The sequence below is a fragment of the Corvus kubaryi genome, unplaced genomic scaffold (genome assembly GCF_017639235.1).
Source record: "Corvus kubaryi isolate FWS band 111438036 unplaced genomic scaffold, C.kubaryi_AGA036_p1.0 37397, whole genome shotgun sequence".
In the NCBI taxonomy this organism is placed as follows: domain Eukaryota; kingdom Metazoa; phylum Chordata; class Aves; order Passeriformes; family Corvidae; genus Corvus; species Corvus kubaryi.
Window position 1 is genome coordinate 7,879,849 of NW_024581136.1, and position 22,780 is coordinate 7,902,628.

The following is a 22,780-nucleotide window of genomic DNA, read 5'->3' on the forward strand; positions in this document are numbered from 1 at the left end:
TAATTTTGGTTTATATTCTCTGATGTAAGTATCACAGATTATTTTGAAACCACTTCATGTTAACACAGTTACATTGGCAAAAGAACTACACAGCAAATATCAATTTCTAATTCTAGAAAACACGCAACTTAACCCCTAGCACTGACTATTCTCCTTCTCATATAATTCTTACGATTACCTTCATGAGAGAATTTTTGTAGGAATTTTTATATGACCTGAAGGTCTTACATGCAATACTCAACAGAACTATTGAATTGGTATGAAATTACCATTAGAAACAACATAACTTTTTTTTTGGTTCATACACTTGTTCAAACGTGATAAGGGGTTTGGGGGAGTTTGGAAGGTTTGACAAATATGTTGAGGTTTGATCCTGACATACAAAATACTGAACTGCATGTGTAATATTACCTAAACTGTTTAATAAACAAAAATTTAAACACTTTTTTTAAAATCAAAAACATAAAAATTAAAAGTTTTTCAGTTAATTTATCTTTTAGATATTGGGTTTGGCTTTCCACTGCACTTGCATTTTGTAGCTCTCAGCTGACAGCAAGAGCCCCTTTGGCCCTGGTCTGCAGGTCTCTATGGGTCTGCCTCTCCACCTTGCACACTTACAATGAGGAAACAAGCACCAATCATTACTGCCTTGATCCTCACATCAAGATCTACAGGAACCTGGATCCCAAAGTTGGCAGTGTTGGTAAAGATGTTGTTGACAAATCCAGACCAATACTTGGAAATTTTGCCAATCGTTGTCATCTCATTGAGAGCTTTTACCTGCACAAAGAAAAAACAGGAACAGACATAGATGTAAACAAATCAAGTGCACACTGATGACATCTCCACAGAATTAATGACTCTGTCCTGACATGCAGAGTATGCTATAGTTGTCAGGTTCTCCTTTTATTCTTATTGCTGCAATGTTCTATTAGTGTCAAAACCCTTTACGAGTGGCACACAAGAAAGGGTCTCAAGTTTGGAAACATCAGCATCTTTAGAGCTGACAAAAAGTGGGAGAAAGCAACTGTGAAAGTTTATGCCAGTTTTGTCTTTCTTTCACAGTGCTGTGGGTTTTTTCCTGTCTCATGTTTTTTATACTCTCCTAGCCACACTGCTGTGGACCACTGTCCCCTCAGGGGACAGATATCCTCTCCATTATGCAGAGAGAGGATAGCCACCTGCATTGTTTTTCAGAGTATACTGAAATTTCAGACAGTATGCACTGGAGTCTTCTGATTTGGATAATGAGTTGATAAACCCAAAAATTCCTTTATGATTCTTGACTAAGGCAAAGCACTTTGTTCACATCAGAAACTCTGTTCAGGGTTTCTTCAAGTATCTCCCACTCTCCCTCTCATCTGAGAAATTTATTCCAAGTAGTAAAACCTTTAAATTGTTAACACTTGTACAAAACATACCTCAAAGTCAACATCATCAAAACAGCCACAGGTTGCACATGGGCCAATTACTTTTAGTACATCTTCTTTACTTTGATTCTGTATAGTAAACTTTGGCAGAAAAGGGTCCCAGTTCTGTACAACGTACCCAGCTATTGTACCTGGTGGGGACTGAACTTCTAACTAGCAAACAAAAGAAAACAACAACAAAAAATGTGTTTAGCTGATTTTATATTAACTTATTTTTCCATGATAGAGTATTGTTTATATAATGACAAAATATTTCTTTACCAAATACAGTAACATACCATGTTACCAAACATGGAACTGGATATTGCAAAACTGTCTAATGGTGTTTTTAAATATAGTGGACAATATGAAGCTCAAAAGCCGCACCAGAAGCCAAAATCTTACATACGATATAAGACTATAAAATCTCTAAACTGGGAAAAAAACTGTTACTGTATTCAGAGAGTATCCTATAAGCTTTTTTAAGTAGCTGTACTACCAAAGGACCTTCTCTTTAAAAATCCTGATGCAGGGCTAGGAAGGTAAGTGGATGAGCTAACCTGTAAAACGTTTTTGTAACACAAGAAAGATATCTGAGTGAAGGAGAGTCAAAAAACATGGAGGGTAAGACCTGATGCTATATGGGATCTGCATTTTTCACTCCAAGCAGCTTACATCCGTGTTCTGCAATTTCCCAGAGATACATGGCCCTGAAGAGGCAGATCCACAGAGTGAAGCCTCAGCTTCCTTGGAGAGCGGCTTCCCAGCCACACCCACTCACCCCAGTGGCCTCCAGGGAGTTTCCATCCTTCACCCTCCTGAAGCCCAGTGCGTGATCTCTCTCTGTGTCAGGGCAGGCAGTGTTTTGGGTGTTAGACTGGAGAGACATCATCAGACACCAAAGCTTTGTGTGGGATGTCAGCAAAGCCAGGTCCCATGGAAGGGAGGAGGTACACTGGGAACAGAACTCATTTATGAACTGAACTCCTTCCTGCCACCCTCGAGGAGCTGCACATCGAGATGCTGGGACAAAAGGCATTTGGGATTCCCTCACCTCCTGCAGGAAGCAGGGGAACCAGCAGCTGTTGCACCTCAAGGGTCTGATGACTCGGATCACCTCCCGTCCCGTGTTATCCGCAATCCTTATGGTGAAAGACCTTATAGGGGAGCACAGCTGGCGGTCAAAGCAGCCGTTCTCTTCTACTGCAAAGTAAACTCTTTGTCCCAAATGGTTTTTTATCTCATATTTGCTGGAGGTCTCTGTGCCGAGTATGGCTAATAAAGCAAAACAAGTAGAACATTAACTTATATAATGTTTTTTACTACCTTAGTATAATGTTAGTGGATATATACATATATGAGCATTTATTCTAAATGTCTATGAGAAAGATTGTTTAAAAAATTGTTTTGAAGTAGCAACACAAAGAAAATATACAAGTATAAGGAAATAATAGTGCAAGGTCTTTATCTTGAAGGAATTAATTCACACTTTGATTTGCTGTACACTAAAGTACATATCACAAAAGAGAATTCAGATCCTGAGTTTTTGTTTGGGGCTTTTCTTACTTCCTCATCTGTGAAAAGTAACATCCTGAGACTGACCCACTTCAATGAGAAAGCTTTCACCCAGCAGATCATTTGAGAATCAGGCCAAAACCATTTTGAATGGGAGAAATACATTTGACAATGTTTAACTGGCAGAACTTAATAACTGTTCAGTACTTTGCAATTCTGAGAAACTTAAGTAATTAGAAAACCTTTTGCTTCATTTTCTGTTTTCTGACCTTCCTTTCTCTATTTGCTTTGTTTCTCATAGTATGTTAGTTATTGTTAAAGGCAAAAAATTTTTCCATGGATTGTAAAGATGAGAGGGAGTTGTCTGAGGGAGAGAATTTAAGACTGTTGTAGAGATTACTCACCCCGCAGTGGTTTGCTGTAGAACTGGCAAACAATAAAGTGAGTCTTCCCCACACTATCACTACAGAACAGCCTGACACAAGGGCAGCAGGAGGGTTCACAGTGACTTCAGTGAGCTGGGGGCAAGACTTGGATGCCTTTTGGAGACACCCATGTACCAGCACTGTTAAAGGGTGACAAGGATTGCATCATACCTTCCAGAAGCTCCACTTGCTGATGAATAATTATCTGGTCCAGCTGTTTAAAAAAAAAAATAAACAAGATGGTGGGTCTTGGATAGGTCTGGGGCTGCCAGTGGTCATCTGTCTATTTTTATTGCTCACCTTCCTGTTATTAAGATTTCTTTCCTTCCAGAGGTGCACAGGCTGGGTGCCTGAAGGCTTGCTCAAGTCACACTTCAGACTTCTCTCTGAAATTATGGCTGAGGAATGTGACATTACTGTGCTGTGGCCATGTAATTCACCCACATGTTTAATGAAAAATAATCTTCACTGGGGGAGTAAGAAGACAACAGCAACAGAAAGCTGTGTGCAAGCAGCAGAATTCACTTCTTGCTCCTGTTGCTCCTCTTTGGCAGAGGGGAAGCCCCTTACCCCAGATACAAGGTTGGTGCTGGGCACCATGGCAGTGCAGGAGTGAGTGAGCCTTGGCTCAAGCTCAAAATGTACAGTGGCCACATCCCAAAGGGCCCTGCTGGAGCAGCCCAGCAAGGCAGTAAGGGGATGCCAACGACAGCACACACCAGCTTTAACACTCTGATCTCAGGAACAAGACCCCTTCACCCTAAATCTGGCAAATGGTCATGCCAGGGTACCAGAATGAGCAAAGCAAGAGCAAAACCTTCAGATGGCTGAAACTATCTTCTCCCATGAGCTGGTTAAAAATGCAGGAGAAAAACTGCTTGCCATGATACCCAGCTTTGCTGTGCTTATCATCCCTCTGACATTATTCTTTCTTGGAGAACAGTTGTTAGCATTATAAAACCAGCAAGACTTAATTTCAGACTACCTTTCAGTTTTATGTGACTTTTTATGCTTGTTTTATGTGACAGTTTTAGGCTTTACCAATCTCTTTTCCTGATGGGCAAATGCCTGGCACAGAGTGTGGCCATTACTCACAGCTGCAGACACAAAGCACACAGCGACCTTCTGAGACCAGCATGTCACAGCTCTCCAGTGCCTGGATATTTTAAAATTGATAAATCTCGCCTGGTATGTATTCAAACTGTTGCAGCCATTTGTCACTTCTAGTCAGCTCCTGCAGCTAGTTCAGGCTGCAAAGAAAAGCTGGTAAAAAGAGGAACTTCTTCATCCCTTTCATTAATCTCTGAAATGTGTATGCCAGTAATTGAAATAATAATAAATATTTAGATGTAAAAATATTCTCCCAAAACTCTTTGCTGTTTGTTGTTGGGGTCTCGTGAGAGAGCTCTTGGAGCTCATGGGGAGGGCTCTGCTGATGGAAAGAGAATAAACAAGTTAAAGATGGTAGGGCTATTTTAATATTTTAGTATTGATTTTAATATGGATTTCTTTGCCTCATGTAGACTTTCACAGGGAAAAGAAAATTAATGGGCCCGAATTGTTAAAAGCTTTGAGTGATTTTGGTCTGTGTCTTGGTTTGCTGTGCACAATATGTAAACAATGTAGAGACAACACAGCAGTACCACTTGTTATCCTTGTTTTGCCTTTCACTGGTTTCTGCAAGGCAGTTATTCTGATGCATTTTTACTGGGGCATTTGTGGATTGAGGGAATTCTGCACTTGGATTTGAAAGCACCCAAAGCCCTTTGGTTTAACAAGGGTCTGGTCCTCTTGAGCTCAGATATGTTAAAATTCCTTATACACAGCTAATTCTCAGTATTCAGTTCTGTTGGCATCAAATTTATATCTGATCAGTCTAACCAATTCTAAATGCAGAAGTTTTTTACAAAAGTGGTTAAACCTGAATGGTGGCACAACATGCAGCTGAGCTACTCAGACAATTCTTCTCCAAGGTTTCACCTGTCTATTCTTGCTGTGGGAAAAGGTTCCTTCAATTTTTGTTATGGATGCTGAACAATTCTTTGAGTTATGGCTGTAATCTAGAAGATAATAATGAGGTTTAGGTAACTTTTTTCATAGAAAGTTATTTAAAGAGTGATAGACAGAAAACATGGCTTGTGCTTGCTGAGGCAGAAGCAGTTTTCTGCCCTTCTCTGGTGCACCTCAAGCAGCTGATTGGAATCATTCCTTCACCTGAACTGACTCTGGGTGTGGGTCTGCAGAGTGAAATATTTCTACCTAGCCTTTACCTACAGCAAACATATTTTCCTTTCCTCTTATCCAATCCCTGGGTTTCTATTTAGAGTAAAATTGTAGGGATGTCTCTGAGACTGACTAAATTTGGATCCTTATTTCAAACATATCATGGTCTTACTGAGAAATATAATCAGCTTTCTCAAATCTATCCAGTTATCTTGCCCACTCCTGCTGGAGAATGTAATTTCTATTTGTTATTCTGTATTTATTCACAACCATTCTCTATATAATCTTTCTTCCAGTAATGTCATTCTATAAATTAAATATATCTCTTTCCCACAGTTTACTCTCCTAGGCACTCAGCCATGGTTTCCTCTCCAATTGTATTGTTTTTAGTCTACAGACGAAACAGATGGAGTCCTGTTTTAAAGGAGGTTCTCTATTCCCCATACCCTTCCAGTAGCACCTCTCTGTGCCTGTTCCAGTTTGGACCCACCTTCCTCCATTACACACAGCACTAGAATGACGCACAATCTTCCAGAAGTCTTCCCAGTGGCATAAATAATTCCAAGCTCTGCTAGAAACATCTTCACTTGAGCATTTAATTACATGAAAATCTCTTAGTCCATGAGGATAAATCCCAAGGGATTACCCCAGCAGCTGTGAATCCCACATACATTCTGCAGGCAGCCCTCTCCCTGCTGGTGGGATCTCCTTTACGTTCCCACCTATCCTGTAGGGGCCTGTTTCATTAGTCACACAGCCAGTGTGGCTTCAGCATCACACACCAAAACGTTCTGCAATGCACAGAAACTCGAGCTGTGGGTACACGCCAACAATCAGCACTGCACACATGCTTCCCACTTTTCAGAGCAGAGAAAATTGAGAATAATTAGCAAGGCTGCAGCACAGGCCAAGAACACGCATGAATGAGGTCTTCAGTTCCACTTACAGCTCTGAGAGTGACCTGCTCTTTTGTCTTAATGTCAGATGCAAAGCTTCCATAAAATGGAGTGATAGTATTTGCTTGCCCACATAGTCTGCATAAATCTGAGGTGTAATTCACGTTCATACAGGAGCCTGAATACGTAACCTGCCAAGTACTTACTATCACAATCACTTTTAGACTAAAAAATGTAGCTTCCACAGTCTGTAAGCGAACGCTCATGTAATTGACAACACCTATAATTTTGTGTTTGAGCATCTTGAAATGAAAATCATCACTCCACATGAAAGACTGTTTCTCAACAGTCTCCCCATTTCATTAGGTATCTAGGTAACTTAGCTCCAAATATAAAATACGCTCCATTTCTGCTTCTGTACAAAACTACCAGAAATAATGTATGCCTAAAATACCCATCTTGAGTGAAGTAAACATTGCCCAGCATCACCAAAATGCAAACACAGCAGAGATGTATCAGAACCATGATCTGACTACGCTGGGGGCCTGATTCTGTCCCCACCCATACCAGGCAGAATGTGCGACACCTTACTCAGCATGCAAGAGTGGCACAATCCAGCCACATGTGAAATGCAAACCTCAGTCAGTGTCAAAGCAACAGCAGGGAGAGACCCCCTGCTAAAAATGTTCAGGGAAAGATGAAACTTCTGGAGCAGAGTTGCAGACAAGCAGTGCTCTGAGCTCCAGGAGCTGAGAGGTTTCACAGAGCAAAAAGAACAGCCACATCTTTAGCAGTAGGCTGGAGATGACTTAAGAGTTCATTTTTCTTCCCCACCTATGACCTACTTCTCTGCTTCCATTTCCAAGCACCTTCCTCTCTCAGGCATTAGCACTTTCTTCCCCACACAGAGTTAACTCAAGTTTGTAGCCACTTGGACTTAGGTTAATCTAATTTCTATAAAGTGAATGGTAGCAATGCAGAAAAAGCTTGTTTCTCTTATGTTCCTTATTTCATAGTAATATCAAACAACAAAAAAAGCCTCCCCACCTCAAACTACCCCTCCCCCAAGGAGAAAAATCCAAACCTCATCCTCCAGGGTATCAAAGCAATGTAAAAGGAAAACATAACAATTCTAACATTCAGAAAGGCTCAGGACCTGGTTCAGGTACTCCAGACCAGGTGGCAAGTTATGAGTGTGTGACGTTTGCTTCCAGAGACTTGTTGGTTCAACAGGCATATTCTGTTGAGGAATGTCAGAAGAACCAGGCAGGTAATCCTTCAAGATTGGCTTGGCTTGTCCCTGAGATTCTGCAGAAGAAAAAAACAGAAAAAACGCCAGAAATATCAGGACAAAAGAGCAGCAAGCTTCTTGGATCAAAGCTGGAATAACATCATTCTTCATGTGACTGTATCAGTACTTCGGTTCAGGTCAGGAGTGAGGACCCAAAAGGAATCTCCTGATGGTCCCACACGTGGAGCACGCTGATTATAAAGCTGCCTCAGAATACGCAAAGAGGAATCACCGCAGATGAAGCTAAATGAGGAGATGTGGTCTTGGAGGGCACCTGATCTGCTCTGACAGCTGGTGAGCACAGAGCCTGTGTGACAAGGTTGGAGCTGGCCTGGACTCACACACAGGGTGGCCAGAAGCCCCTCAGCACAGGTTGCCCAGCCCTGCTCCCTGTGACCTGCCCTGTGTGCCCTGAGCTGCTGAGGGCTGGCTCACAGCAAGATGCTTTCCAGCATCCTGAGGGCACCCATAATTTCTCTAATTAGAGATAACTTTTCCAGGGAGCTCAGATTCCCCAAGATGGATGTTACAACCCTGATATCAAAGTCTACACAGCCTCTTATAGTGGCTTATTATTATCTTAGTGAATAGATCAGATATCATTGTGCTGTGTTTTCTGGTTTGCTGTCACAAACAAGTCCTTTAGCACACAGTGATGGTAATCAGCACCCTGGCCGGTGCTGTGAAGGTAACAAGAGCATTTACTACCACAGGCACCTGTACATCCACACCCCTCCACAGGCACAGGCACTGTCTCCCAGAGCACACTGACCACCTTAACCATCGGTTTTCCAAAAAGCTCCTACTGGTTTTTCCAGGCACATTGTTCCTCAGCCTTCAGCAACACTGGTTCTGCAGGAACAAGGAGGAGCAAACTGAAGCTCTCCCCATATAAATGGCAAATCCTTGTACTGAGCTGAGCCCCTGTGATTCAGCAGGAAAGCAGTCCCCAAACTGATTGTTTTTATCTCATGTGTGACAATACTTAGGCACAATGGGGTTTGAGGTCCAGAAGGAATTTTGGCTCTAAGTCTGACTCTCTCTTTTACTGTTGTGGGTTTAAATGAGATCTTTTAGTATTATTTGAACTCACTGTGAAAGATTCATCACTCAATCACATTTTCATCTTAATTTATCTTTGCAGCCACTGCTTTCTTTCAAAGTCTGAGACCACAGGAAGAAGCAACCCCTTTGAATTTGTTGCTGGCTTTTAAAAATGTATAACTGGGTAATAAATATTTTATCTGCTCTTCTGCATCATTTTACCTCACAGGGTTCTGTTCCTGCCGTAACTCTTGTTGTTACATGAAATGCCACGAAGTAGCCAAGTGTTAGCGTTATTCTTGAATAATAAAGAGAAAAAAAAGACAACAAATTGCAGTTCTACCTGTCAAATTTTAAGCTATACAAAAATCAAACAGCAAATACATTAAATATTAATGACAATTTGAGCTAGTCTGACACTTTGTCTATTTTTGTGGATGATTCCCATTTCATTACTAGTATGGAAAATCTTAAAAGTTACCATATGATACAGTGAGTATTCTGTACAAACATAATTTGTAGAGTTACATGTTCCTAAAAGAGGTGTACTGTCTCGTTTCTTCACACTAAAACCCATATTCCATACCATTACTATTTAACTGTTTCTCCTACTGATATACATCAAAAATAGGCAAAACTAGATTTCTTTTATATGGCTAAAGCTAAGCAAAATTTTTTTTAAAACCCCTATATTGTCAGAGTACAAAAATGCTCTAAAACCTGCTTGCTCCTGTGTACCTTTTAGTGCTCTAAATGCAGAATTCCTTGAGTATTTTGAGGGCAAAAAAGAGGGATAAACATTTGGCAAACCTAGACAGACGTTGCTGAAACTGCCTGGGCCAACACCTGCCTCTGCACATGCCAACAGAATGACCTCTGTGGAGTTGCACTCATGTTAAAGAGAAAAAGCTAGTTGTATCCTTCTGCTCAGTTTAAGTATTTGAAAACCTGGACAAAATTAACTGGCTGATTAGACTACATGTTGCATGCTTGCCCATAGCTCTGAGTACTCAACTGGCTACTGCTAAAGTCAGTACATGACAAAGATGCACCCAGACAGGACTAATCTGATTGAATTCAGTTATTCTTCAAGTATTATTTTTCATATGCGGTTATCAGGTCTCTGGCCAGTTTTGAATGTGAAAAGCAAAATTTGCTGATGTAGTATTTTCAAAGTGGAATAGGGAAGAAGTGTCCAAAAATAGTGGTACCCTTGGCTCAGTATCCACCCTTCCCAGGCATTCTGTAGAGACAGGTTTAAACACAAAGATACAAGCATTAAATTTTCTGACTGAATGCAGAGGCTAACATTTTATAACATATTTTCTTCAAATATTCATCCTAGTATAGATTTTAGTCTCCTTAGGAGCCTCTTGGATGCTGAAAAATTAAAGGGAGACAAAACTACTGTGCTTTGACTGATGTGGTTTTAGCCTGAAACACTCATTCCAGCCAACTGCTGATTGCTGGAAATGCGCAAGACTCTAGTTTTCTGTAAACATGATCTAAAAACACAGACTAGAGATGCACTTACCTTGAGAGGCCATGAAGCTTCCTGAGTTACTTCTTCAAAGGAAGCCAGGTTAAAAGAAAAGGCTTTTCTTGTTGCAGCAAATAAAAAAAGCGCACAGCATGCACAGAACTTCAGAAGGTGTCTGTCTACTCGCGATCAGCTCCCAGAGCACGGGAGGTGCGGCGCGGTCCTCACGGCGCGGAGCGCTGCACTGGCTGAGCCGGGCCACAGGGGGAGAGGCTGCCGCAGACCCGGGCAACGCCGATCCAGGGCCAGAGTGTGCACCAATGGAAAGAGGGAAAAGAGTTTTGCCAGCGTGGAGAGACAAAGCTGAAATGTACCCACTGGCTAAATGAACTCATTAAACCTAAAATCCTGCTTTATAAGGTATGTATTTATTCTGGGAGTACAAAGGTTCTGTCTTTTCAGTTCAGTGTTTGAGTTGCCACTTCTTCAGGGTATCCAGTAAAGACAGAGGAGCTAATGGAGATGTGGATGGCCCGTCCCTAGAAGTGTTTAAAGCCAGGGTGGATGGAGCACCCAGTCTAGGAAAAGGTGTCCCTGTCCAAGTCAGGGGGGTTGGAAATAGATCATCTTTAAGGCCCCTTCCAACCCAGGCTGCTCTATGACTCTATGATTTCCCTACTGCTGACCCCAAACAACATTTTCTGTGCACAAAGCAGAAAAAGCTGCCTTGGATTTCTCACTGTATTCCATCCATGTAACATCAGGCAAGGGATGTCCTCCAAGGGATGTCATGCCTATACCTAACCCCAGAAAATCATCCTGTACATTCCCCCACCACTATGCCCCCCCAACACTCACATCCACGCAGGGTCCTGCTGAACCACGAGAGGTGTTTGAACTGGATTTGGAGAATTAAAACAGTCTGGCAGTGCTTTGCTCTAGACAAGCACTGTCCAAAACCGTGACACATATAATTATCCCCACTGCACTGGGAGGAAAAGACAAGGAGAAGCAAGGAGAGTAACCTTGACTTACCAGCTCATACTCCCGCCTTGAGTGCCCAAGTTGCTGCGGAGATCATCAGGCAGATGTGATCTGCAGGCAGCTGTGATGCATGGCTGCAAGAATGGCAAAGCCTATGCACAGAACCCAGCAGAGCAGAAGGAGGTGCTGGGCACCATTTTCTGTCCTCTCTGCTACTGCAAGTTCCACTGGTTTGAATCTGTCTGCAGAAGCATGGTGGAGCAGATTAAATTCCAGAATTTACAGCTCAGGAAGATGCTGATGAGGATTCTCAGAAGGAAGAATACAGAAAACCCATCCCAAAAAAACGCCCAAATTATATGGAAACTGATTTTCAGAGACTATAGTAGCAAATGCAAGAGCTTCAGCTCTACTTATGGATTTGGCTATGTGAAATTTCCCAGGACTTTATCATTGCCTACCTGAGAACTCCTTGGGTGCAGTGGCAAGCACAGGCCAACCTAGGAGCCAGACCCTGCTGTGCTCACACCTGGAAACAACCAGAGAAGTGAGAGAGGCAAAAATTTTGGTAACTGAACAATGGGTACTGAACAAACCCCTCTGGATTAGGAGGAAGTTTGACATAACTGGAAATAACAATTAAGAATGACCACAAGTTTTTGCTTCCTTTCTTCCTGTCAAGGATGGGCTTCTTTGGAGCACAGGTTATAACCCCAAGAGCAGGCACAAAGCCTAAAAAAGAAGAAAAAATACAGGGAAAGCTCTGGATAAATATAATAAACCTATCTTTAAAAATTACAGATGAAAGTTCAGATGAGATGGCACTCGTTTACCTCTGAAAATGAATAAAGGCTTATTTTACCTCCCAGAAAATTAAAGGGGAAAAAAAAGTCCCAATAATTCTGTCAATGAATAAAACAATCATAATACATTAAGAAAAGTGCCTCAAACAGACAAAACACACTAAAAAATTAAATGCTGAAAGAAGACATTTCAAACATTTAAAAAGCATTTTTTGAGAAGTCCAAGTGGTTCATTTGCTGACTCAGAGGAGGACGCAGGCAGAGCCTGTGCTGCACTTGTGCCTCTAGCAGGGGCCAGTCCCTCCTGCAGCCATGGCTGTGCTGGGAGCTGCTGCTGCTGCCCTGGCACAGGCTCCAGCCAAGAGCTGTCCTGGCAGCATGGGAAGGTTCCCCTCTCTGCAGGAGCCAGGTTTCATTTTCCTGCCACTCATGAAATAAACATTTCCCTGAAATAGTTCTGCCCCAAAGAAGTAATTTTTCTGACATTATTTGCACAATTGCAGTAAATAAGTAACAGAAAGATATACAACTTGGCTTTAAGTACATTTTATGTTCTTTTCTTTTTTTTCCACAAATTTCCACATCTTTTACAATGTCTCCTTTTACCCCATTCCTATTGTTTTATTCCAAAGCAATAATTTGAGTAGATTATATCAGTAGATTTCTGAAGGATTTGCAAACAACAGTCTTGCACTGGCACAAGTCCTTACAAGTAAAATCACGTATTTAATAATTTCTTTAATCTGAATTTTTGGTGTGCTGCTTTTTTTTTTTTTTTAAATAAATACTCATATATTGGTCTAAATTGGCTCCTGCCATGATTAAAAGCATTCTCACTAGGACATCAGGTACAGAAGACTTAATCATATTTATTCAGGCACAAAGACGGCCATTCTTTGGTGCCCTTTAAATAAGCACAGGAAGAATACTCAAGAAAGGAGGACAAACATTTAAAGAAGTGTGTGCTGCTACTTCTAACCCTATTTTAGGGCCTCCAGGAAGCAGAGCAGCAGCACCCAAAGGAGAATTTCACCAAGACACTGAATTCGCTGCCTCTGCCCCTTGAAGAAGGCTCAGGGGAGGGATATCATTGCCTACACTGACTCTACCAGTCAGAGTCTGAGCACTAAAATAGAGCACACTGCCTTCCTCAGCATGAATATGCTGGGCATCTGAAACATATTCACAGCTATTAAAAAGAAAAGCAAAACAAGAAAAAGGGGAAAAAGGGAAAAAGAAATTGAGTCTACATACATATATTCCTGCTACCTCTAAAATATTCTTGCTCCATCCTATGCTGTAAAGCTGATAAAAATTGATGGGCAAATCCTTAGAAGGCACAAGTTAGCATGGATCCATCAAAATCAATGAGCCTATTCAGATCAGGGCAAGCAGCACTTGGCTGGAGGAGCTTACACATCTAACACCTTCCTTTTATCCTCAAAGAAAAATTGCATCTTTTCTATAACTACCGTTTCCACAAAAGCCCAGAGATCCATCCCTGCTGAGCTGATGTACAAACACCACTGCAGTTAATGGTTATTACATAAATTACTGCAGCCTGTAGGAAACTTATCCATGGACTAAGACACCCTTGTCCCCAGCACAGAAACAGAACACAGATTTTCCTCCAGAAAGCTTGTAGTAATAGTCAACCAGGTGGATCAAGAGAGTAAAAATGTCATATGGCTCAGAATAGATGCTGTTTCTCTGGAGCCTAATCACTCTTCCATTTTCTACAGGCAGCACAGCAGGAATATGGCAATGGTTTCACAAAAAACAGCTTCAGAGAAAAACAGGAGACAGTAACAAATTTCAAAGTATTAGGAAAAGCTGTTTGATTTCTCGTCCTGCTCCCTGCTGCTCAGAAAACTGGTCCACAAACCCGGTGTGAGGTATTTGTCCTTGTACTCAGCAGGGAGAAGATGACACTCCCCTTTCCCCACTGTATCACTACGGACTCCTCTAGGTAAGAAGAAACTGCCCCTCCCCTTGTCTCCACAATCTCCACAAGTTCAGGCAAGAGAGCTCAGCTCCTCCCCACCGGCCCTTCATGAGCTACAGGCAGCCAGGGGGCACCCTGTGCCATCCAGCAGCAGCCTAAGAGCAGTACACAAGCATCAGGAAATGCACCTGAACATCACTAGGCAAAGCCTGAGCTTCCCTGCTGCTGAGAGGGGTCATCACCAATCAGTTTCCATTCTAAATTTCCTTTCCTCAAAATATCAATTGTGACCAGCATTAAAACACATTGTTATTGCAAATTTTTTTTTAAAAAAATAGGAAATATTATAGCCTTCTTTCTTCCCTTATCTTCCCTTTAGCACAGGGAGAAATGCTGAGCATGATCGTAACTATCAGAGTGTGACCCCGTGCAATTACAAGCCCCAAGTTACATTATTTTACCCAGTACTGCTTTCTGCACTGGAGAGAAAAAAAAATAACCAATTTCTTAAATCAGCCGCATCTAGTAGGGTTCTCACCTTGAACTTTTGTTTGTGAGGCGTCTTGCTTCAGCTAGTGCCTCCAGGAACTCCTCCCCTCCAAGGACATCTGCAATCACGCTGGAATTCCGCAGGCAGGTCCCGGCGCCGGCAGCGCACGGAGCGCACACGCTGCGGATCTGCCTCCTGAGGTAGCACTGTCAGGTAGCTGTTACACAAGGCGTCTGTCGTGCACCAATTAACAGCAAAACGCAATCTTTAACAGAACAACTCTCCAGCAACCTGATCTTTATTTTGCATTTAACTCAACTGGGAGAAATGGGATCAAAATAGCAATCTTAAAGCGATTGTGTAAGGAAAGAAACCTTTCAAGCATTTGTGTTTAGAGGTGGCACATGGTACTGAATATGTATCAAAAGTTTTAGTGCTACCCCCAGCAAGTATTGATGTGGATCAGAAACTAAATATAGATGTCAGCAAAATACAACCATCCACTGGAAATTCATAAAGCAGGTTCCATACCAAATCGTGACACAGGGAAAAAAAGAAAGTCTTGGCATGGGGTTTGTCTGTTTGGGAGGTTTTGGGGGAACAGATGTGTTTGGTTTTTGGTTTTGTCAGGGGTTTTTTTTGGAGGTGGGTTTCTGTTGCATTGAGATTTTGGTTTTTTTAATACTCTCTAAAATCTTGTTCTTATGAAAACACAACCTTCAAGGGGCTGTGGCACTGTCACTAAGCTCATGCATGTTCTGGTTTCCTACCAGTTCTGAAACAGCTGCACAAAGCAATCAGTCCAAAATCTGAATTCAACACCAGAACCAAATATTTAGACTTTAATCACATTAAGCGGTTTTAGAATGCAAGTAGAGGAGGTGTGGCCATCAAGAGACTGATTTATGTAAGCAGACCATGCGATTTAAGCAAAAAATAAGGCCAGGAAGGAGCAGCATAGAAGACCTGAGTATGTCTTGCGCCAAAACCTGTACCAAAACTCGTCACTGGTCATGGCGAAATTTTCAAACTGGTCTCTCACTTCCGAGTGATTTTGTTGTAAATAATGAACACTCTCAGGGAATCTTTTTACATTTATCCTGAAGGTGAATCTATCCTGAAGATCTATTCTGGTCCAGATAAATATCCTTTAATATTAATTGAGTTTGAGTGTGAGAAAGAATAACTTTATAGCTCTGTAGCAAGAGCACACTAGAGGCACAGAGTTTACTTGATTTAAGTGTGTATTGGAAACAAAGATATTTTAGGATACTTTTCTGCTTAGTTTAGTAAACTGTCATTAATCTATTTTGAGAGGTTGAAATTAATTTCACCTGTTGTTATTTTTACTTGAAACCATCTGCTGAGTTCAACTGAAATTCACAAAACACCCCAAATTCTGTTTGCTGATTAAACACAGACTGAACAGTAACAGAACTGCATCCTGCCTGTCCTTACATGTAACCAATGCCTCTGAACGCTTCACAGGCTGAAAGCAAACAACAGACATTCTTCCTGGGAAGTCAGAAGCTTTTACAGGACTAACCAAACTGCAAGTGCTCAGCAGTCCCTAAAAATTAGATTTAGTGCTTGTCTCTAACTAAATTTCACACATTTAAGCCTATAATAAAATAATAAAGTAGACAGTATACACTGGTATATTAGTAAGATTATTTTTGTCTTCTAGTACATTGAATGACAGAAGTCTTGGATACAAATTGCAATTAACACTCTTGGTGATTACGGAGAATTTCTTTGATGGCCTTGAAAATTCATCAAGCAAAATTAGAAGAATTGTGCTTTGCTGTAGAAGAAAAACTAGTACTTCTCTGACATTTACCCCTCCTTCTCCCTTTCTCTCCTCTGAAACTAAATTGGAAGCAAGAGTACTGAAAAGTCAGAGTATCAGAAAACACTGAGGATATTCCAGGTGCTTTTCCTTCTGGAAAAATGACTAACTTTGAAATCAAGGTTGGCATCAACTCTCAGGCCAGCAGTATGAGCTCCTGCCAAGGCAGGTCCAGGTGAGATCTGGTCAACCCAAACTCTACCCTTGTTAACCAAGAGCACAGCACAGCAGCAGCAACCCTGCACAAAGAGGAGACACCCAGGGGTCACCGTGCTTGGTGCCTCTGGGCTTTGCTTCGGCTCTTGGGTGGCTCTTCAGCTGAACACCTTTTGGTGTGCTCCTGGAGCTTATCTTCCAATTTGGTCCCACTAGCAGGAATCAGTCTGCACATTGCAGGACTGAGCCAAAACTACTCTCAAGCACTGCAGGTAGGGATGACCAGGAGATTCCCCTAAAATACTCTGTATGAACTAAATCACCAACACGGACATACCCAGTGCACCACAGGATCTGCTGTCAGATACCACCTTCCATCTGTGGAAGACATTCCATTTAAGGTGCAATATATCTTTAGCAATCATTACAATGCCTGCCCAGCAGCTGAGTTTTGCTAGTTCTAGCTCTGGAGAATATAAGCCAACACTACCAGGTTATTCTAGCAGGCTGCTGAAGTGACTGTTAACAAGTTACACAGAGCAGCTCAGACCTGGTGATCCAAAGATGAACAGTTTTGTGCTCATTCAGAGCACGAGGTGATCAGTCCTGACACTCACATGAAGGCTGCATTCTAGCATTTTTGGAAAACCAAGCTATTCCAAGATTATTGGTTGATCTTCTCCACTTTTTTCAGAAAGTCACCATTCAATATTCTGATTCTAAATTCAAACTAAATAAAACATTTTTTTACTTGTTGAGAAAAGGAAAAGAAGAGAAATGGGTAAGACATCCATAAGATTTAATGGCGTAATGGTAACTCTATCAGGACAGCAAAATTAATTTCAGTTTCCCTGAGGTATCTTATTTTAATTAACAAATCCATGATCCTGCTCTATTAATTAGCATACTGAAAGAATAATAAGTTTTAGATGAGCTTAGTTCTGATAAAGCTTTTCATCCCCTAAAAAAATAATAAAAGGAATTAAGAATCTCAATCCAATTTGTTTTCTACATTTAGTATCAATGGTTTGAAATTCTACCCAATAGTACAGCACAACTATTAGTGTTTTCTTTTAATTTGAAAATTTTTTGGTTTTTCATTTACTGCATTTAGGACATTCTACCTACTGAAGGGGTGTTAGTGGCCCACTAAAAAAAGTAGTTCTTGCAGAATTCCAGGTAATTTTATTTTTCGTATTATTTTCTACTGATAACCAATAGGGGTAACTCATGGAATTTATTACAATCCTTACCCTCTGTGGTTTTCCAGAAAAACCATATAATAAGAGTTATCCATTAGCATCCCAACTGGGTCAAATAAAATCCTAGGAACTCATCCAGGACACTAAGCTGCACAGCAGGCATTTTGTGCCTCAGTTTGCCTGGACCATTCAGTGGTCACTGAGTGGCCACTTTCCTACTGGTCCTACTGGTCCCATCACTCATTTTTATAGACATGTTCATGCATTAGTCTGCTTAAAGCAGATGTGGAAACCTAATTCTTTTTTCCAAGTTTATTTTATATTCCTCTCTTCCTGTATCACAGGTCAGTTACTGGCAAAGAACAAAAAGAAAAAAAAAAACCCACAAGTTTTTCCATTTGTTCTTGATTCCAAAAGCAACAAATTTGTACTTTTGATTCCAGCAAAGCACTTTGCATGTTTCCTGTTATACGAAGTAAAAGAGGAGAGGAAACCGTAAGCAAATCACCAATGGCTTAGGTAAGCAAAAAAGGCTAAGGAGAAAACTTCTGCATAGATGAAAATGTAGAGATGCTCGGAACTTCAGAACTGCTTGTCCTGCAAAGACAGGCTGCTTCTTTGACCTAACACCATCTGTAAAACAAATGAGAGCAAAAGTGAACACTAGGAGGTTGTGTGTGCACAATTTTTCTAATTAGTATGTCTTGACAGCATTTTGCTTACGTATTTCAAACTCCCAGGCTGAGTATTTTCAATGCTTTACTGAAGCATAGAAGCCAAAACAGTTATTACGTAACAGAAAAACAATTACCAAGAATAGAGTTTTTAGAAAGAGTTGAACAACTTAAAAATATGCATTGACGTGGAAAAGCCATGTGAACTTCCCTAACACGTCTGCCAGCTGATGGCTGCACAGTTCCTCTCTCCTCCAGCCAGCACAGAGAGGGGAATGGCAGGAGCTGCTCTATTTCCATAGTAAGACAGTCTGGTGGGAAGTTGGTCCAGCTGTCTCCCTGTCCCAGCTCTCTTAGGATTGATCAGTACTGTTGGATATCCCATGGGACCCCAAAGTGAAACCCTGGTGCTACCCTGCCTCTGATGTATGCAGGAAAATGATGGATATCGTCTCTAAAGACTAAGATCATGGAGAGTTCATTGTCACAGACAACAATTTCTTGCAATGCTGTCTAAATACTTCAGCTTTGTCTGCTTTTATTTTCATCTCCTTTTCATCTCCATGTGGTCCATCAAGGAAGCCTAATTAGCATGTCCCTCTCATACCTTTGTTTTTTCTTCGTGCACCTAATAGCAATTATTCTCTGTGTTTATTTCCTACTGTTTATGTCCCAGGCATGTTAAAGAAGGATGAATGTCAGCAAAATTATTAACAAGCCTTATCATCGCTTTATCATGTGTCTTTTCTAAAGGCTTTGTAATGTCTTTGGTAGTTTACTCAGAAGAAATACAGAAGTTCAGAGAAACTTTCCCCCCCACAAAAGAAAACAGGGCAGTCCCTTCAGAGATTCATTGCTCTAATAATCTATCCTCTCAGAAGAACCTTCATCATGGAAGACTGAGACCACAGAAGCAGGCAACATCCTTATTTCATATTTTATGTTTTTTAATTAGGGTTTCAACATCTCAGGATTGGTATTTTTGCTGTAGTGGGGATTGGCACAGATAGAATTTTTTAAGTGATTTTTCATTAATGGGAGTACTAAATTAATGCTTAATAATAGAATAAATAACATCTTAATTAACCTACGCTTGCCAGCTCTCATTGTGTATCAGGTAAAGATACAGAACTCCAAGTTCCAGATTTTTTCAAAAGAATGGGAAGTTAAAAGAAGAATCTCCCTCCTGCTAAACACACACACACCATTTTTATGTGGTAATTATACTATTTTACTCTAATACTTACAGCGTGAATACAGTAGAAAGACAGAGAGAGACCTAGCATGCCAAAACCAGAAAATGTAATTAATTACAGCAGCAAGAAATGAGAATAATGAAATATTAGAGGAAATTCTACTCTTGTTTATTCCAGCATAATAGTTTGCTCTGGTTATGTTTTGGTGACTGGTATGTGAATGTGGCCTCTCTCTCTCTATACATATATATACACACACAGAACTATACATTACATTTTATAGACTCCAACATTTGGTTAATGGTTACTAAATCTGGCATTTACAGAGACATCAGGAAAGATGGTATTTATTTGCAATTTTATTTCCCTCAGAGTGAAACACGGAATCCATACAGCTGTACAATGAAGATGATTAGAACTGCCAGAAATTAAGGCCTCCTGGGAAAAAAAAAATATCAATAGCATACTTTAACTACATGAACCATAATTGCATTATTAGCTCTGCTGTGCTCTGCCCCAGGAAAGCTAATGACATGATTCTGAAGAAGCTTTATAGATTATGGAAAAGTGTATAACCTCTTGCTCTCCCATTGACAACTCAACTCATTTGAGATCCCCATCATTAAGAGAAGGAAAACTGCCTCATTTTTCACAAACCTTGTGATTATGTCTTTTCATGGATTTTAAATTTTAACTGTATATATGCCCATGGACCAGTAGCTGAAATACCAACCATTTGTCCAACCTTAGCTGTGGCAATTTTACCTGTGACATGTATTTTCAGTCCCAGCCCCAACACATAAATGACTGTTGCAGAAGTGAGGAAGAGGCATTCCCTGCTCCAGGTATGCACTTGGCAGCACCTGAAAGGTAGCAAGAGGCTTATTATAATAATAATCATTATATTATTATATATTACTATCATCATATTATCCTAAAATGTCAGTGAAATGAAATGTCTGGGGTTTTCCAGAGTTCTAATTGTACTTACTCTTTAATCAGTCTGCCTACACTTTACTAGCAGAAGTCCATCTTAAAAGCAGAAGACCAAAGTAATTTTCATTATGTTCTGACAACATGCAACAGTTATTGCCGGTGACTCTCACTTTGCCTCTGTATTTTCCCCTCCCACCCAGCACCCAGATTGCAAAGACATAAATATATGATAACTATGACTTTTTCAGTAATTACTGAAATAGAAATGCGTAATTGAGGTTATTAAGGCTTGAAACACAAAACGATCCAAGACACGATCTTCAAACATTGGGCCTGGGAGATATCTCCTCCACCATGTGACACAAAGCCAACTTGTTTGAATATCTAGCTTGTACACATTTTCTTCAGGGCTCCTTGGAGACGTGCAACAGCCCTCACGGATTTTCTTCTCACTTTACATGTGCACTGCTAGGCACCTGTGGGTCTCCCCTGAGCCCACCACCATACAAGGATCAGCCGTTTCTTTTCTCACTGGGAAGGCTTAAAAGTGAATTTGTGAGCTCTGTGGGAACTGAAAGAGAACCAGTCCTAGGGTGTTTCCCAATCCACAGCTCAGAGGTGGGCATAATTAATTTAATCCAGTTTCGGTCTTGGATCACTTCACTGCCCTGCATGGAGCTCCCTGGGCATCCCCGGCAGGTGCAGGGCAGGGCTGCCTGGCCGGGCACTGCTCTCCCCCCACAGTGCTCGAACGGGCAGGTTTGCTTCTCTCCCAGGTCTGAGATGCTGCTTCTGCCCTCACTGGCACCATGAGACCATAAAGGGAAGGAGGGAACAAGAGGGAAGGCTTGCCTTTAAATGGGACATGGGGTAGCAGGACAAAAAACGAGCACTAATTTATCAGCAAAATGTCCTATCATTATTTAAACGTTACCTCCTGCACAACTTACTGCTGGGGTGACTCCCCACTCTGCAAACATGTTCTGCCCACCCTGTTGGAAAGGGCCGGCTTCCTGAAGGACCCCCAACATGCTAAAGGAAACCGTCCAACGAGGGAATTCGTGAGCGGACATTCCGTCCAGACACACACAGCACCCGGCGGATGAGAGCCTTACGTGCAGCCGTTCTGGAGAAGCCATGCCGTGTCCTGTGACCGTGCGTGTCCCCGGCTCCGCGGTCCCCCTGGCACCGGTCCCCATGTGCGGTAGGATGTTGCCATCAAGCGGCCGTTCCCTCAATTACAGAGAGCTTCACTCCGGGCCGGTCCTGCCTTCCCCCGGGATGCTTTCCCACCCTGGCTGGCTGCCGAATGAGTGCAGTAAGTTCAGCTGCTTCTACATCATTCAAAACCACTTTTGATCCAATTGCTTTGAATCTCCAAAAAGAAGGAGGAGATTTAAAGCGTCTGAATTAACAGTATCTGACCTATTTATTAATAAAATCCAATCAGGTATTTTTTCCTCTCTAGCTGAGGAGCACAACATATAATTCTGATTCTAAGAGAAGGTATGTAGGGAAGCATTGCCCTTAAAGCTGTTGTACATACTGCCTTACAAACCATAGGGGGCATTATGTTACCATGGTTTGTTCTTCTCATTTATCAATTTAAAATTATGCTCTGCTATTGTCATATTCATCCAGCTCTCAAAATCCCTGTCTTTTTACACCAATGCAAGAAATAAATGCAGAAAAATATGTTCTACATAGTCTGATGTTTCTAAAGTCCTTTCCAGGACATTCAAAGCATGGGATATGCATGTTATTATCTGCAACTTAATTTAGATCCATTTACATGCTCTGAAATATGCAGATTAATCTGCAAAGGGCCAAAAATCTGTTGCTGAGTGATGTACAAAGAAAGCAAGGGACTAACCTTCAGGAAGAGATGTGAAAGGCCATTTAAGAGTCCTGGGCTCTGCACAGCAGGAGATATTCCCTCATTGTTAACTTGAAAAGAAATACAACTGCAGGTTGCACAAACTAACAGGTATCTAAAGCAGTGGCTTCCACAAACCCTTCCTTCCCCGTCTAGGCCCCAGTACAGCTCCCACAGCCACTGCTAGGTGACTGTGGAGGGAGGGTTAAGTGCTCATGGCTACAGGTGCTCCCAAAGCACAGTTTTATAACCTTTGCATGCTTTCTGAAGTAAAGAAGGTTTGAGGATCCCGTAAACAGCAGAAGTAAAGGTAATTTCAAAATTGGCTCACAATTTTTGTTTACAGGAATGATCTTTCAGGCACAAAGAAGGAAGCCTTTAAAGCA

At 41.4% G+C, this 22,780-nt stretch overlaps 1 protein-coding gene across 7 annotated transcripts in view; it reads right to left on the minus strand.

The window, feature by feature from the left end:
* The window catches only part of LOC121671019 (phospholipid scramblase family member 5-like), a 75,538-nt gene that overhangs the window by 3,834 nt on the left and 48,924 nt on the right, over positions 1 to 22,780 (minus strand). For 2 of the 7 annotated variants that reach the window (XM_042042151.1, XM_042042152.1), the window contains exons 2-10: positions 20,348 to 20,445; positions 14,554 to 18,345; positions 11,729 to 11,796; positions 10,338 to 11,509; positions 7,625 to 7,776; positions 3,521 to 3,563; positions 2,464 to 2,684; positions 1,422 to 1,583; positions 619 to 780 (exon numbers count right to left, since the gene is read on the minus strand). In XM_042042151.1, coding sequence (XP_041898085.1) covers positions 619 to 780; positions 1,422 to 1,583; positions 2,464 to 2,684; positions 3,521 to 3,563; positions 7,625 to 7,776; positions 10,338 to 10,350 — 753 coding nt within the window. In that variant the 5' untranslated portion in view covers positions 10,351 to 11,509; positions 11,729 to 11,796; positions 14,554 to 18,345; positions 20,348 to 20,445. Of the gene's footprint in view, positions 1 to 618; positions 781 to 1,421; positions 1,584 to 2,463; positions 2,685 to 3,520; positions 3,564 to 3,649; positions 3,818 to 7,624; positions 7,777 to 10,337; positions 11,510 to 11,728; positions 11,797 to 14,553; positions 18,346 to 20,347; positions 20,446 to 21,633; positions 21,821 to 22,780 lie in introns of those variants that run through there. The other 5 variants (XM_042042149.1, XM_042042150.1, XM_042042147.1 and 2 more) reach the window with 5 other exon arrangements.